The 15400-nt window shown below is 39.3% G+C and overlaps 2 protein-coding genes across 2 annotated transcripts in view; one reads left to right on the plus strand and one right to left on the minus strand.

Annotated features, from left to right (window-relative positions):
• The first annotated feature begins 3597 nt into the window (after positions 1–3597).
• Positions 3598–5289, plus strand: Lyrm2 (LYR motif containing 2). The gene is given in 4 exon segments (XM_047557565.1): positions 3598–3642; positions 4243–4356; positions 4358–4384; positions 4841–5289. Coding segments are annotated over 4 exon segments (267 nt in total). The 3' UTR covers positions 4922–5289.
• Positions 5290–8437: 3148 nt separating this feature from the next.
• The window catches only part of Ankrd6 (ankyrin repeat domain 6), a 212882-nt gene continuing 205919 nt past the window's right edge, over positions 8438–15400 (minus strand). The window contains 6 exon segments of the mRNA XM_047557568.1: positions 8438–11286; positions 11289–11399; positions 11402–11525; positions 11527–11798; positions 13154–13280; positions 14030–14152. Coding sequence (XP_047413524.1) covers positions 11228–11286; positions 11289–11399; positions 11402–11525; positions 11527–11798; positions 13154–13280; positions 14030–14152 — 816 coding nt within the window. The 3' untranslated portion in view covers positions 8438–11227.

Raw genomic sequence — 15400 nt, forward strand, 5'->3', positions numbered from 1 at the left:
GAGGTATGTTGTGATTTCCACCACGCACACAGTCTGGGAGACTGAACCCAAGGATGCTATCACTAACTTAGCTACATCCTCAGCCCTTCTTAGTGAGACCCTTATGTCTTAAAAGCTAAAGTTACTCAGGTTACTTGGCCTTGAACTGGCATCCTTCTGCCTCAGTTGGTGGGATTACTGGTGTGTGCTAGCATGCCTGGCCTAATTTGGGAACATTCTGAATGGAATATGAGAAGATCGTAAAAGGTGTGCTAGAGGCATGGCCTTGTCTTCTGTTTATACCATGATGACATGATCCCACAACTTCCCTGGTTTACTATAGTTAAGTTTACCCCCATGTCTATGGGTGAGTTGGCAGAACCACACACTTCATAATGACACATCTCTTCCACTGGCCAAGCTCTCTATGGGACAGGAAGTTTAATCTTCCCAGTAGGATTGGGTCTGGTAGGGAAAGACAGCAACATTGACAGTGGTGCAGTCTACACTATATTTACCTTTAATCAACAGGTGTAAGATATAGCATCCCAACTGCTGTGCCCAGAATGATTCTCTTGGCCCTGGGGTGGCTCAAGGGGTTTGGGACAGAAGGAATGTTGGTAAGCAGGTCCCAAAGAATGCCATTTTTATCTCAAACTGATGACTGATGAGGTATAGGGGTCATTGACCCAGGATTAGAAGCATGACATGCCTGACTCAAGAGAGCAAGGCACTAAGGGTCTAGGCTACTACTGGGGCTTGCAGAAGTGAAGATAAATGAATCTGCCACATTACTGCTGACAGGGCTAACATTTGTGCCTGCTGCTCCCTCTTCCTGCCACCCACTTCCCATCTCCAAATACCCAGTCTCCTTGATCAAAAAGGTAAATTCTGACATTTGAGGAATTAGCAGAAAACAAATGTTCTTCATGCTCTTAATAAATCTCAGGACAATTTGCCACTCCTATAGCTCAACCTTTATCTAAGCAAAAGGCCTGAAAAGGTTTCTATTCAGAGGTCCAGCAAGGCTACTCTTGCATGTTTAATTACAGTCATGTTTCACTTAAGGACTGGGACATCTTGTGAGAAATGCAGCACTTGGCATTTTCATTGTGTAAGTATGTTCCATGTTAAACAGCCAACTAAGACAGCTATGATGTCACTAGGCAATAACAATCATCACCATGCTTGGACTTGGATGTCTGCTGGAGCTCTACTTGGATGATAAACTGTTCAAATATATCATGTTGAAAATGTCACTATGATTCTATCACAAACTGTTCTAAAATTTCTCTTCTCAACCACTCCAACAGCCACTGTTTACAAACACAGAGTTCATTCTATACCTGGCTTTATTCCCTTTCTATCTCTATCCAAATCCCAAATTAATAATCTGTCTGGTATAACTTTGGGATATTTATCCTATCCTACTTCTCTCCCCACCCTATTCATTGTAGATGGAGCTCTTAATCTCTAACCTTCAATGATAACACATTTGTCTTTTTTTGCTTGACTTTATTCATTGACAACATCCAAGGAGATCTTTCTAAACTCTCTACCTGAAAGTCCCTTCCAATCTTCCTGTTATGAAAAGGACACTTCAAGTTTCCTGCTACAACCTATGAGGTTCTTGCCTGACTCTCCTGTTCCTTCCCTCCCAGTATCCCTACCACTGATCTAGTCACTGAAAATGAAAGTTCCTGCAATCTACCAGTGTTCCATGAGTTGTCTGAAATCTTCTCACCTACTTGTCTTTCTGACAACTACCTAGCTCCTCTAGAAAGAATGAGCTCCCACGGCATTGAACTTCTAAGTCTTAAAATCATGACAGTATTATTTTATATATATATTTATATATATACATATATATATAATATATATTGTATATATATAATTTATATATATATATATTTTTTGCTTTCTGGAAGCAAAAAAGAAAGTAAAAATGTCTGTTCTAACATTTTAATTAACTGGCAACACTTTAAAAATTAAAACAAGAACTTAAGATTTGTAGGAAAATGATAAGAAAACATTTGTCAAATTCATATGGAACACCAATAGATTCTATAAGAAGCTAGTGTCCTGCTAGATAAAACAACATAATAGGCAAAGAAAATTTAAAACATTAGTCCAAGACAATAGCCAAACAGATTCTCAGACTGTAAATAGGTACCATATGGTCAAAAATGCATTGCAAAGCCCCAGGAAGAGAATGAATTATTTAATAAATGATGTTAAAATTATAGTTTATTGACTGGAAAAGAACTTAGATCCACATCATGCCATAAATTAAAATTATAGATGGAGTAAATGTTTTAAGAATTAAATTTCAAGGAATTAAGAAAATAATACATTTACAAAGTCTCACATGGGAAGACACAAACAAGCCCCAAAGGAAATAAAATACACAATAGTGTAGATACAAAGCTGTATGTATAATGACCAAAAAATTAAGTAAAGGATATGGACCACAAAAAACAAGAATGAAGGTCTTACTCAGCATAAATGTACTTAAGTCATGCATGAAATCAGTATACAATAATCGAAAGTGGCTAAGAATGTTTGGCTGCCCTAGTACTTGAAATATCAGATCTGTAATGAATTGTTACTGCTTATCTGTTATGATACAATCTGAAAAGCATGCCTTTGACAATGTGGTCATGGGGTTAGCATCACTCACAATGCCTGGTAAAGCAAGACAGCCAAGAATTAGACTTCTTGCATGTGCCAGGGCCTGTTCTTAGAACACTGCATGTGATACAACCGTGAGGTAGATGCTATTTCACTTGACACTTCACAGAAGAGGAAACAGGTCAGGAGAAATAACCAGAACACAGCTAGCAAAAGGGAACACAAGGATTCCAACAGGTGACACACTCAAGTGCTCAGTACATGGGTAACTGAATGGTCATTTTTGGTAGTACTTTTATTCACTATTTGGAAAATATGGCAAATATACCATTTCTAGATTGTAAACTAAGGATGTGCTGTGGGGATAAGAACTAGGAGTAAGTAAAACCTAAAGCTGGAAGTATATGGGGAGTATTCAGTCCCTGAATTAGTGACAGGAGGAAAAAAAAACGGCTTAAAATCTCAATGGGACAAACATTTAAAGCCCTTTTACAAATAATCAAGATGAAGACCACTAAAGGAAAAGGCTTTCAGAAAAAAATGAGAAAACTGCAGGATGCAAAAATTTTAAGTAACATTTTGAAATTTGGTCTTTCCAACTACATACATTAAAGAGGCTAGGAAGGAGCACACTAAAATGTCCTCCCCCTCTTAAAATAAACTTAGCTTCCATTAATGAATTCTTAAGCTCATACTGTTCCAAATGCCTTACTGTTCGTACTTCGTTATTACAGCCACCTTGTAACGCAGACACTATACCCCATTCAACCTAAGCAAACTCGGGCTAAGATAGGTTAAATACCTAGCCCAGGCTACAGACTGATAAACTCCAAACTCCCGGGCTTTACTCCCAAACACCTGGCTTTCAGGGTAGGCACACAAATCCATGCGCGTCTCCCAGGAAACGAGCTCGCTCCGCCTCCTGACCATTCCCTCACTTCCGTCCTGCGCACTGAGGCTCCTGGTGGAACGCCTTCCATGGCTGAGATGGCCGCTTCCCGGTTACCTCCAGCAACGCTAACGCTAAAGCAGGTACCAGAAGTTCTCTCTGACCTAGGTCAACATGGCGGAGTCTGAGCTGCTCGATTTTCTACCTTCCCTGTCTACAGAGTGGGTCTCGGGATCGACCGGGGCGGGTCCGCGGGGATTCTGACCCTGCAAACGCGCTGTCTTGATTGGCCGCAGGTGTTGGGGCGGGGCTTCCCGCCGGTTTGGAGGGGGCGAACCGATAGGTGCTCTTGTTACCAGGGGCCGCGGAAAAGCTCGCTCTGTTTGTTGTTCCGAACCATGATAATGGAAAAAATTTGTTTTCAAATAATTTGAACAGCTGCATTAATTTAGAGAAAGTGCTATTACTGTTACAATTTGTAGGTACCCGGCCACCCTTTTTCTGCACAGAAAAGTGGCCAACTCTTGATTCTTAAAGGTTCTAAAATTTGACAAGAGGAAGCAAAACGACCCAAGTGAACTTATTGCCACTTTCTTAAAAATTAAAATCAGTAGAGGAAAAAAATTTTTTCTTGTCCTCTTCAAATTGAGAACCAAGAGACATCGTCTGGTTACAATTTGGTTTGCCCAAGGTAAAACTGGCGATTATGCAGTTTTAATTGCCATTTCTCCTCCTTCGTACAGTTCATGAGAAGGCAACAAGTCCTCATGCTCTACAGGAGGATTTTGCAAGCAATTCGGCAAGTTTCAAATGATTCTGATCGCAAGTACCTGAAGGACTGGGCAAGGGAAGAATTCAAAAAGAAACAAAAGTGCCACAGAAGAGGTGAGAACAAGATCATGGTGAGGACAGCCCCCAACTCTTGTATTGTTTGACCAGTTTTTTTGAAAGTTTAGCTGGCATTTTGGAATATAAATGTCATCGAGATGGTAAACCTTGATCATTGCTTGTAATGGTATTAATTGTCCACTCAAATGATCTTTAAAATTTTTAAATTTGCTGTACCTATACAGTTATCATCTGGCTTTTAAGCTGTAGCATGTAGCTTTTGGTTTTCCTTATGAAGCAGTTTCAATTTCCCCATAATGACAAAACTTTTTTGTTACTTGGGGGAGTCTTTGTATGTGTGGTGCCAACTCACAGCCTTGTGTGTGCTAAGCTCACACTACCACTGAATTGCACTCCCAGCCCACCACTATAGGTTCTTGAACTTAACAGAATGGTGGATTGTACCTTGTTTAATCAGGTTAAATGATCATCAGATTTCCTTTTCTTCTGCAGGAGGCAATCCGGATGATGATTACTCAAGGCACTATGCAGCTAAAGGAGTTAGAAAAAACACTTGCTTTAGCAAAATCTTAACTGTAGCATTATTCTGAAGAATCTTCAAATCTCCAGTGATTTGTTGAGCTTAGGCTTAACAATGGACTGCTCAAAGCCAAGTCAACTGTATGTACAGTACTTGAGCAAAACATTAGGATGGAGATGTTGTGTTATAGAAAGCAAAGAAATTCACATTGAAGTGATTGCCTCAGGACTGAAAAAATACCACTTGAGTTTTGAAAATGTTTTCTGGATGTGCTGCAGTTTTTAGGAAGCAACCCCTTTCTACATGGTGGGGTTAGCACATGAAATAAGCTCAGCACAACCATAAGGGAAGTGCAATCAAAATCCTAATGAGATACTATTTCATTCCACACCTGTGGCTATAACTAAAAAGGGAAATAATAAAATATAAGATGTGGAGAGAATTGGAACCTTACACAGTGCAAGTGGGAATGTAATCTGCAGCCACCGTTGGAAAACAGACTATCACCTCCTCAAAAGGTAATATGACGTAACCATATGATTAGCAGTCTCCTAGGTCTATAATCAAGAGAATTCAAACATATAAGAATGAGTACATGAGTGCACATAGCAGCACTAGTCATTTCCAAAAAAGTGGAAAGAAAATCAAATTACGTATCAGTTGATAAATGTTAAATTTAGTATTTCATTACAGTGATTATTTGGCCATAAAAAGGAATAAGGACTGATTCATACGTACACACAGGTGAATTTTATAACATTGTTTAGTCAAAGAAGCCAGTCACAAAAAAATTGTTCATATGGTTTTGTTCATATGAAATGTCCAGGGTTGTTCTACGTAGGCCATGGGTAAAATGGAGAAGTAGCTGGTGGATGGGTATGATGTTTCTTTGATGATGAAGAAAATGTCCTAAAGTTAGATTATTGGTGCTGATTGTACACTCTGAATATAATGTGAATAAGCTGAGATCCATTCTAAATATACAGTATGTGAATAGTATATCAAGCTGTTAAATAGTATTGGATGTAGGACTAGAGGTATACTGACCCGAGGAGATACTCCAGAATTTTCTTGAAAAATCCTTCTGCATAACCCTTCAAGATTGTTAGAGTATGTTCTTCAGATGTGTCATAGTTTGATAGCCAAAGAACTCTAGCCCATTGGGAATCTGGATCTTTGCTGGAAAGACAAGAAAACTTAATGAACACATTGAAAAAACCAAAAAGAGGAGGGAAAGACTAAACATCCATAATTGCCTTACATCCCCGGAAGGACATAAATCATTATGGAAGATCCTTGGTGCAATAGATTCTCCAGTGACAGGAAAAACAATTTAAATAGTATATCAGAGACAATACATTATAGCTGGGGTGAGTTTATAACATAGAAGTAACCTCATGAAAGATGCTGGAATTGCCAGTCTATAAACTGAAGTCCTCTGTTCAATAGAACAAAACTAAGAAGTGAATACAGAGAATATGACCAGCACCTGAAAGATGTAGATAAAATTGTGCCAAATGATGTAGTGTTGGACTGTATGGCAGAAGAGAGTCATCAACTAATTGTACATATCTTCATGACTTAGATTGCCAGGGTCCACAAAATATTTCTGAATACCCTTCTACAGGAGTACTCTACTGATTCAGAAAGCTTGCCTGAGCCCATTTTTAGGTGTATCAACCTACTGTAAAACCATCTGACACACAGTTCAGATTTTTGAACAGAGAACACTTGGCAATATTTGTGTGACATGGTTGATGTACATACCAAATATAGTCAGTCTCTACTAAATCTTAATTCTGGAAACTTAAAAAAAAAAATCACAACTTGATGATATTCTTCCTAAAAATGTGTATGTAGAACACTTTGTGGTTTGAATTTGCAAATTGAAAATAATTATACTCCAAGAAATCTATGCTGGTTTTATTTTTTGGCAATACTGAGTATCCAGGGACTCTTCTGCCACTGAGTTCCATCCCCAGGTCATTGTATTTTGAGACGGTCTCATCAGGTTGCCCAGGCTGGCCTCCAACTTGTGATCCTTCTGCCTTAGCCTCCCAAGCCACTGAGATAAGAGACGTGTGCCACCACCTTGGTTTGATTTTATACTTTTAAAGCAGATAAAAACAACTGGAAATTGAATTATTTTCTAGAGGCTAAGATTAAATGTCCATGCTTTTACCTCATCTTAAAGAACAGTTCTTTTCCTTTGTGCATTTAAGTCCTTTACCCTTTCTGAATTGTTGGCTGAGTCTTGCTGTTTAGCCTAGAGGAGATTTATTAAGCAGTTTCTTCTCAAGTATAGAACCATAGTCACAAAGATTTTGGCCAAAAGAGAATTGCTGGTGACACATTTTATTCATCATGATCTTTACTAGTATTCTGGGTTAACCTTTCTGTGTGTCTTCTATCAACTATAGTTCCGTATAAAAATTTAATTTTTCTTCCTTAATTTTCTTCCTAAATTTTAAGATGTTTGAATTGGGTGGGATTGTGCACTGTAATCCCAGTTGTTCAGGAAGTTGAGACAGGAGGATTACAAGTTCAAGACCAGCCAGAGCAAGTTTGGCGAAGCCTTGTCTTTAAAAATTTTAAGGCAGCTGGGAGTATAACTCAAATGATAGAACGCTTGCCTAGTACGTGTGAGGCCCTGGGTTCAACCCCCAATACAGGGGTTGGGGGAGGATAAAGCATTTGAACTGTAATAAATCAATCCTATTTAAAAAGTTTAAGTACAGAAGCTTTGTAGCATAAGAAAAATAGCTAAGACAATTTTATAACTGTTTGCCCTTATAAATCAAATTCATGGCACAGGCATTGCTGTGTATATGCCTGTAGAGAGACAAGCGACTTTCTAGTAACTGAGGAAAGCAGAGCATTCCCTGCTATGTGAGTTATCGCAGTCAAGCCAGCAGACACTCTTGGAGAAAGCAGAGACCCATCCTTCCTGTCTCATGACATAAAAGGGAAGCAGCTCAAATCTACCTTTAAAAATTGGGATTATGTAGAAAGGCCCAAAAGGATCAAAAACACATTGTCATTGCAAACTAAAATCACCGCAGGCTATTTCCTTTCTTGAATGGGGCTTTCAGGATACTACTACTAAATTTGCTATTGTTTACTGAGTAAATCACTCATTTATATTACTGTCTTTTGTCTAATGTGTTTAATGGGTTCACAATTGAAAGCATTTCCCTTTAAAAATCATAAACTTTATAAAAGTTACTCAGAAAGGTCATTTTTTTAAAAACCCATTTGTCTTTTAAGTTCTATGATTGTCTATTACAATCTACATTTCACAAATATATTTAACTTTTAGGAACAGTTCGTCAAAAGTGTAACATCTTGGCTTAAATATTATTTAACTCTACAAATAATGTTTTATTATTCCCCTTTGTTCACTACTTTCCGAATGGTCAACAGTTTAAACACTTAAGATTACACTGAGAATCTTGCCATGTTACAGCAGTTTTGTTGTGATGCAGTGCAGCTGATCTTGACTTTAAAGCACATGTAATTGCTCTAGTTTATCCTTTATAGACACAAGGTAAACTGTGGCTAGGTGAAGGCACTCTTTCAGGAACCATAAAAATTTATTAGTCAATCACAACAAAGGAAAATAAAGGATAAACAAGGTAGTCACATTTTCATTTTTAAATAAGGAGCTTAAGATCCATAGTATTGAGAACGATGTTTAATGCTTGGAGGAAACACAAACTCAAAGTGATAAAAATATTAAATAGAAGACAACGTGCCTCGCAAGTGTATCAACATATGACCCAAAAAGGATATAAACATGAAACACCACTGCCTTTATTTTGGGCTCCCAAAATCAAAAGTGAGATTAGAACTAATATACTAATATTTTTACTCTATTACAGGTAGTTAGTATACTCAATACAACAATGTACTAACAATTTTTAAAAACCACTATAAACTTTTGTTTTACATCATTTTTTCCCATAGCCACTGAAAGTTTCAGCCTTAGTTTGAAACATGACATATATGACAGGCTGTAAATGTTAACAGTTCTTTCTTTGGAACAAAATACAGTGGGGGCATTTGTTTGTTTTCGCAGATAACACAGGAAAAAATTTTCTTAAATACACAACAGATCTGCATTTAAGTATTTGTCAAGGCTGAGGAACAAAAAAACGGGCCTAACATCGTGAAAGGAAAATGCCATTGCACTGGTCTTGAGATATTGTCCACTGTGGGTGAGGAGGCTGACTGGCCTGTTCTGTTTCCTTACCCCCCTTGATTCTCTTCCACAACAGTAACAAGATTCATGTCATCTGGCCAGCTAGGTCCCAACCAGACTAGAGCCACTTGACCCTTCTCATTCCTCCCTAGTCTGTGACTTCAAAACAAAAATGCCCAGTTTCGGCTGGGGATATAGCTCAGTTGGTAGAGTGCTTGCCTCACATGCACAAGGCCGTGGGTTCAATCCCCAGAACCACTCCCCCAACAAAATATATGTATACCACACACCACACACACACACACACACTTCACAGTGATAAATTGCCTGCTTCTGATGGGTAGGAGGAATATAATGGGAATACTCCCTCCCATCAAGGCATTCTATGGTCTAGATCAATTAAAATTTGCTTTCAGCATTTCTCAACAAGAATACCTCGATGTAATAGGAAATATTTTATGAGAGAAAATAACTCCTGTTTGAAGCATGATTTCCTGAGCTGCTCAGGATTTCGTCTCTACTTTGAATGTTAGGCAATTCCCAATACGTGGGTGTATATTGAGGAATGATCCTATAGAAAGTAGTGATATCTTGTTGCAAATAGATGTTAGAAAATGAAGGTACCATCTAGTTGTACAAGTCTATGATTCTGCATTAGAAAGGATAGGGAATGAGGGGAGAGGCCTTCCTAGGAGCTGTCCCAACAGAGTCTGGCTTATGGAAAGAACTGCACCTATCTAATAGCTGAATTGTTGGCCACACACAGGAAATCAACTTGGGATAACATCCATTTCATTCTGTATTCATGTTCTGTAACAGTGGCACATATCTACTGAATTAACTTTTTTAAAAAAAAAATGTCTATATCCATGGAATGTCACTCTAAGGGGGAAAAAAAAGTTTTTTTCAGGGTGTTCCACTGCCAACAAGTCACTATCTTCTTTTGGCTTAATGAGCAGCATCTTATTCACAATTACAGCCAACAGTTACCAGGTTCCTATGGTTATAGAAATGAAGTTTCTATGCATATGCAGAATTTTGAGGAGATGGATATAATCCCACATTCCCAGGGACAGAGCTTGGAAGAGAACTGAATCCAAATTTTCAACATAACCAGGCTACTTTTACAACTATGTCTGTGTTTATATTTCATTATATAGCAAAGTAGTCTTCAGTGTTCCATGAAGCTAGGGAATAGTGGTATCTAAATCAAGTTACTGAATTATTTGCCTTGACATTATCACTGCAAAACAGTAGAAAGCATCTGAGGTTCTTCAATGACAGAACTCAATTCAAAATGAAATACTTTCAAAAAATTGTCTTATTCTTATAAAATGTACATCAGTAATCCAATTCAGAAAGGTACCCTAAGGTAACTGGGTTTGATCATGAATAGGTTGCATAAGTTCCAATTGTTATGGGAATGTTTTTCCATTAATCAGTTCACTATGATTAATCAATGATATTTTTGGCTGAAAATACAGAAAATGATCAAATGGTGTCAACTTTCCTCATTCAAGTTCATTATTAAAACATTCCCAATGCTATTAGCCAATTACTCATTATTTAAATAAACTCGACTTTTCAAAAACTTTTAAGATATAACCAAATCTTGTGACATCATGAAAATCTCTTTTCCCTCAAAACCTGATAAATTTTCACCTAGTAAAAACAACATTTTGGGAATTACAAATTTGAGAAAGTAGGTTTAGCATATCTCAGAGTTACAACTCTTATATAAAGACACTCCTTTCTAGGCACAGCAGGTGGTTGACATTTATATGAATGACTACTTGAGTTCATAAGGGATTTTTTTTCCCCACTTTAGACTGAACTTTAGGGTTTAGGCTTACACATCATTCCATTTCTTAGTGTAGCTGGATTAATCTGAGCTTTTGAACTTCAAATGAACCTGAACTGAGGTTTAGAGTTTATAATGTAACATGACACTAAGCAAGCTCCCCTGGTTTCAGGTTAATTGAAGACTTCATAACTTCAGGGCACAGGAAGCATATGTCTGGCCACACTTTATATATTAGTGGGGTTTTTTAAAGGCAAGTCTGCTACGTGCACAAAAATCAACTCCTTAGGCATGGCTATTCTGTAGTTGCAAAACTGGAAATTCTCAAGAATCCTCTTTTGTTCTACTTTCTAGGTCCTAACTTTCCTTCTGCACTTTAGTCCTTAGTTTAGCAAGTTCCTCTTCTAAACTTTTATGTGTTCCTTTAATGTCGCCTTATCTTGCTGGGCTTTCTGATTGGCTTGGCTTCGTGCTTCTTCAATCTTCCTTTCATACCATTTTTCCATTTGGGTAGAAACAGCCTCAAAAAATACTGAGTAAGCTCCAGGGCTTGGGAGGTGTCTCGAACATGAGGGGCAGTCAGCTCACTGCCTACTGCTGGTGGCAGCTGCCCACAGTGGGTGCTGAGTGCTGGTTGCTGGGCTCGATGCCTCGTCCTGCCCACTTTTCCCAGACTTCTTGGTTTGAGTGCCTCTGTTAATGCAAGGCCCAGCTTGCTGATCACATCTGGCTGCTTCGTTAAGGGGTAGCGGGGCTGTCTGGACCTTGACATTCCTCAGCCGGGAGCCTGCACAGTCAGAGGAAGACAGCTCCTGCTGGAGTCTATGAGCAGCAGTGGAGCTGAGGGCCTTTTCCTTGGGCCTGACCACCTGAGAGGAGCTGTCAGAAGCTGCTGCTGGACCTGCAGTCACCACTGATTGATCCGCACCTGATTTCAGAAGGAAAAGAAACAGAGTAAACCCTTGTTCAACAGACTGGAAGTGTGGTGGCATCTATTTGGGAGTCCTGGGAATTCTGCAAACCACCAGCCTTCTCAATCAGCACGCATCACCTGCAGCTTCTCTGTGGTTTTGTTTTCATGTTTTTGTCCCTCCCTTTCACCTGCCCCCCCCATTAGTATTTTGGCTTATCAGAACTTTCATGGATTCTGTGTTAGCCACACTGGTGGCATCTAGCTTAAAAATTTGCTAGCCTTGCCTTTAGCCTCTTCTCATTCTACCCAAGAATGCTCTGGGTCTCATTTCCTGATGCCTGATGATGACAGTTCACTATGCATCTCAATACAGAAAGGGCATTTTCTATGAGAATGAGTATTCATTCCCATTCTCTAATTTCTGAGCCATAAAATCAGAGGACCAGTTCCTTAAACCAAGTTCCAACTCCAAAATTGGTCCTGTTCCCAAAAGCTCCACAATAAGCTCCGGGACTACTCCTGGCATAAAAAAACTTGCCCAGGATGTTTCCTGTTGCATCATCACAAAGACAGAACCACAGTCCCAGACATGACTGTAGTAACACAAAACATTTGGCATCCCAGAGGCCCCCAGTGAGGCCTAATTACCAGGCGCTGCGTGACCTCAAATTATAATTGAGTGTCACACTGTTTAATGTAAAGGTGCTTTGCTATTCAGCATCTGGGGCAAGTTCAGTACATGAACTACTGTTTAATGACGATTTGTATAGTTGGCAGAGGCAAAAACACAGTCAAGGAGAGGAAAAGGGGAAAAGGCACAAAGGACAAGGAAGAGAGCCCTGGGCTGGGGCTGTTGCTCAGTGGTAGAGCACTTGCCTAGTATGTGTGAGACACTGGGTTCAATCCCCAGCACCACATAAAAATAAATAAAGGTATTGTGTTTATCTACATTAAAAATAAATAATTATATATTATACATAATATATTTATAAGTATATAATATTTATAAATATTTTATATATATTATATATAATATATATAAAGAGAGCCCTGCTCAGGAGACAGATGGTCATCCATCACCCCTCTCTTTTTGGGGTCTACTCTGGCCCCATTTACATTGTACCAGATGCACTGTTATTCCCAATGAATAACTCTTCCATCCCCTCATTCAAATAAGAGCACTTTATTACTGTATCAAAACTGAATACGTAGTTGTGAGCAAAATATGGTCCTTGCCCCTAAAGGGCTGATCGGGCAATCTGGCGTTTTTCCATAGCTCTATCAGATGGACTGCCTTTGAGGCAGAAGAATACAGGTTCTCAGACTAGCATTACCTTTGGACAGAAGAACTGTTTCTGTACATGGGTTACCTGTAGAGGATTCACAAGTAGATGGTGTGGATTTAGCTCTGGAGGCCCTAGAATCTCCAGAAAGCTTCAGCTCCAGATTCTGAATCTTTAACATACACCAGGTTTTTAATTCATCCACCAAAGACATCTAAAATAAATAATAGTATAAAAAAGAATGAGGTGAATTTGATACATGGTTTATGAAATAAAGCTATGAACTTGTATAATAATGAACTTGTATGTTATGATCATTGAGGTTAACCATTCTGACAAACCTAAAAGTTGTAGATTACCCATCCATCCACAGGCCACACCTAGCACGCAAACTGAGAGCTATCTGTAAATGTAATTAAGTGACTTAGAGTCACCTTAAACAAAGCCACCCAAATCTTCCAAGCCAAGCATTCCTGGCTGCTGAGAAGCATGAGCTCTCACACACGAGTAAGCATCCGTATTTACAGTTCTAAGTAGAAAGTAAACATGGAACTTGCATGACATGCATGGCATTCCACATGCAGGTGTGCAAATTAAAAAAAGAAAAAAGAAACATCAGCTCTAGAGCTGTGATGAGCACCTTCCATTTTGCCTTTGTTCTCTTAGGTCGGGAACCATGTCTTGTTTGCAACAGTATAATGGCCCAATGAACCCCAGATACATAGAACTGATTCAGAGCAGAGATGACCTTTCCCCAGCGTGCTCAGTCCCTCCTGCCAAGTGCCAGCATATTCTGCAACAGACACAAACTGACTACAAGTGCCTTGCTATTAACTTCATATCTGGGTTGCAAAAATGTGCTATGCAATAATTTTCAGGTGTCGCAGACTGAGTTGTAATGATAGGCCTGAATCTTTTAACTCAGTGAACGTGGTGAATCATAAGCAAAGGACTGACAGATACTGGTTTTTACCTGTCGTTCTCTCCTTCGTGCTTCTCCGCATCTGAATGCTGCTGCAGACGATTCACACACTCTGTTCTCTCTGCCGAGAGTCGCTCAACCATCAGTTTGTCCAAAACTCGCATCTAGGTCAGGGGGAATGGTGCATGCTGAGATGATCAAAGGCTGGGCCCTGCCTCTCCACTCATGAGAACAGGGTCAGGTGTGCCCAGCAGGATCCAGAAAGCAAGCAGAATTCAACTCCTCCCATTTGATTTTCATACAGTGTTCTTAGAACTCTAGCTGTTCAGAATTCCTGAGCATATTTCTAAAAGGCCAATGTTGTTTCTTTTTCTCATTTAATAAAGTCCTGGGTTTAAGAGACTATGAATACACAGTAAGTAGACAACTTGAGCAAATGCAGACCTTAGAGGCAAAAAGGAACTTTTCTGAATTTTTGAACATTATTTCCAAGACTATTATTAGGAAAAACTATCTCTAAAAGTATGGAGCTGTTTCCTTACCCTACCCTCACAATAAGAAAATATGAACAGCTGCTTAAGAAGTAACCAAACAAGTTGAATATTTGGGGCTTTCGCCCAGCTTTTCCAGTGAATAGGTATTTTTGGTACCTCATAAAAATAGAGCATGTGTAAAAAGGGTGAGGAAAGTGTTTAAGGCCTCTAATGAGACCTTAGAGAACCACCGCTGGGCTCCCTTCCATCCTGACATTTCCCATGGGAGCCCAACAGCAGCAGTGCCAAACTGTCATCATTTTGTCGAAGTCCAAAGAAGAGAATGGAACTACTGTCAGCAGGAACCAGCCCACGAGGGCCGGTTGGTGAGTTCCTCTCCTGTCGGTGACATGCATGGCATCCCACATGCAGGTGTGCAGATTAAAAAAGAAAAAAGAAACATCAGCTCTAGAGCTGTGATAAGCACCTTCCATTTTGCCTCTTTGGCCCCATGCTGTCTGTGAACTGCTCTCATCCCCACCTCCTGTTTCTCCCCAAGAGCTGCCATGTATACTAGGACTTGTCACAGGTCACAGTGGCTTGGCATAGGAAAGATCCCAGGGCTATGTCCCTGCCATGTGGAGTGTGTACTGACACTGCACCCCAATCTGTCACCTTCCTTGAACTTCACAGAGCTCCCTGGAATATCTGGCATTTGTCTAATGCCATCCTCTGGGTGACGCTAGCTAAAACAGCCTTAGCTCATGTGTCATGGCCCTAGGAAAAGAAGATATTTTCAGTGACTTGTCCACAAAATGCAAACATCGTATATCTTTAAAATGTTACATCTCACCAGTAAACAGGGAAATGAGATCTGAATAGTAAAATAACCTTAATTTAGAAAAAACTTTTTTTAAAAAAAATGATAATGCTAAATGA

This window comes from Sciurus carolinensis, chromosome 7, assembly GCF_902686445.1.
Source record: "Sciurus carolinensis chromosome 7, mSciCar1.2, whole genome shotgun sequence".
NCBI lineage: Eukaryota > Metazoa > Chordata > Mammalia > Rodentia > Sciuridae > Sciurus > Sciurus carolinensis.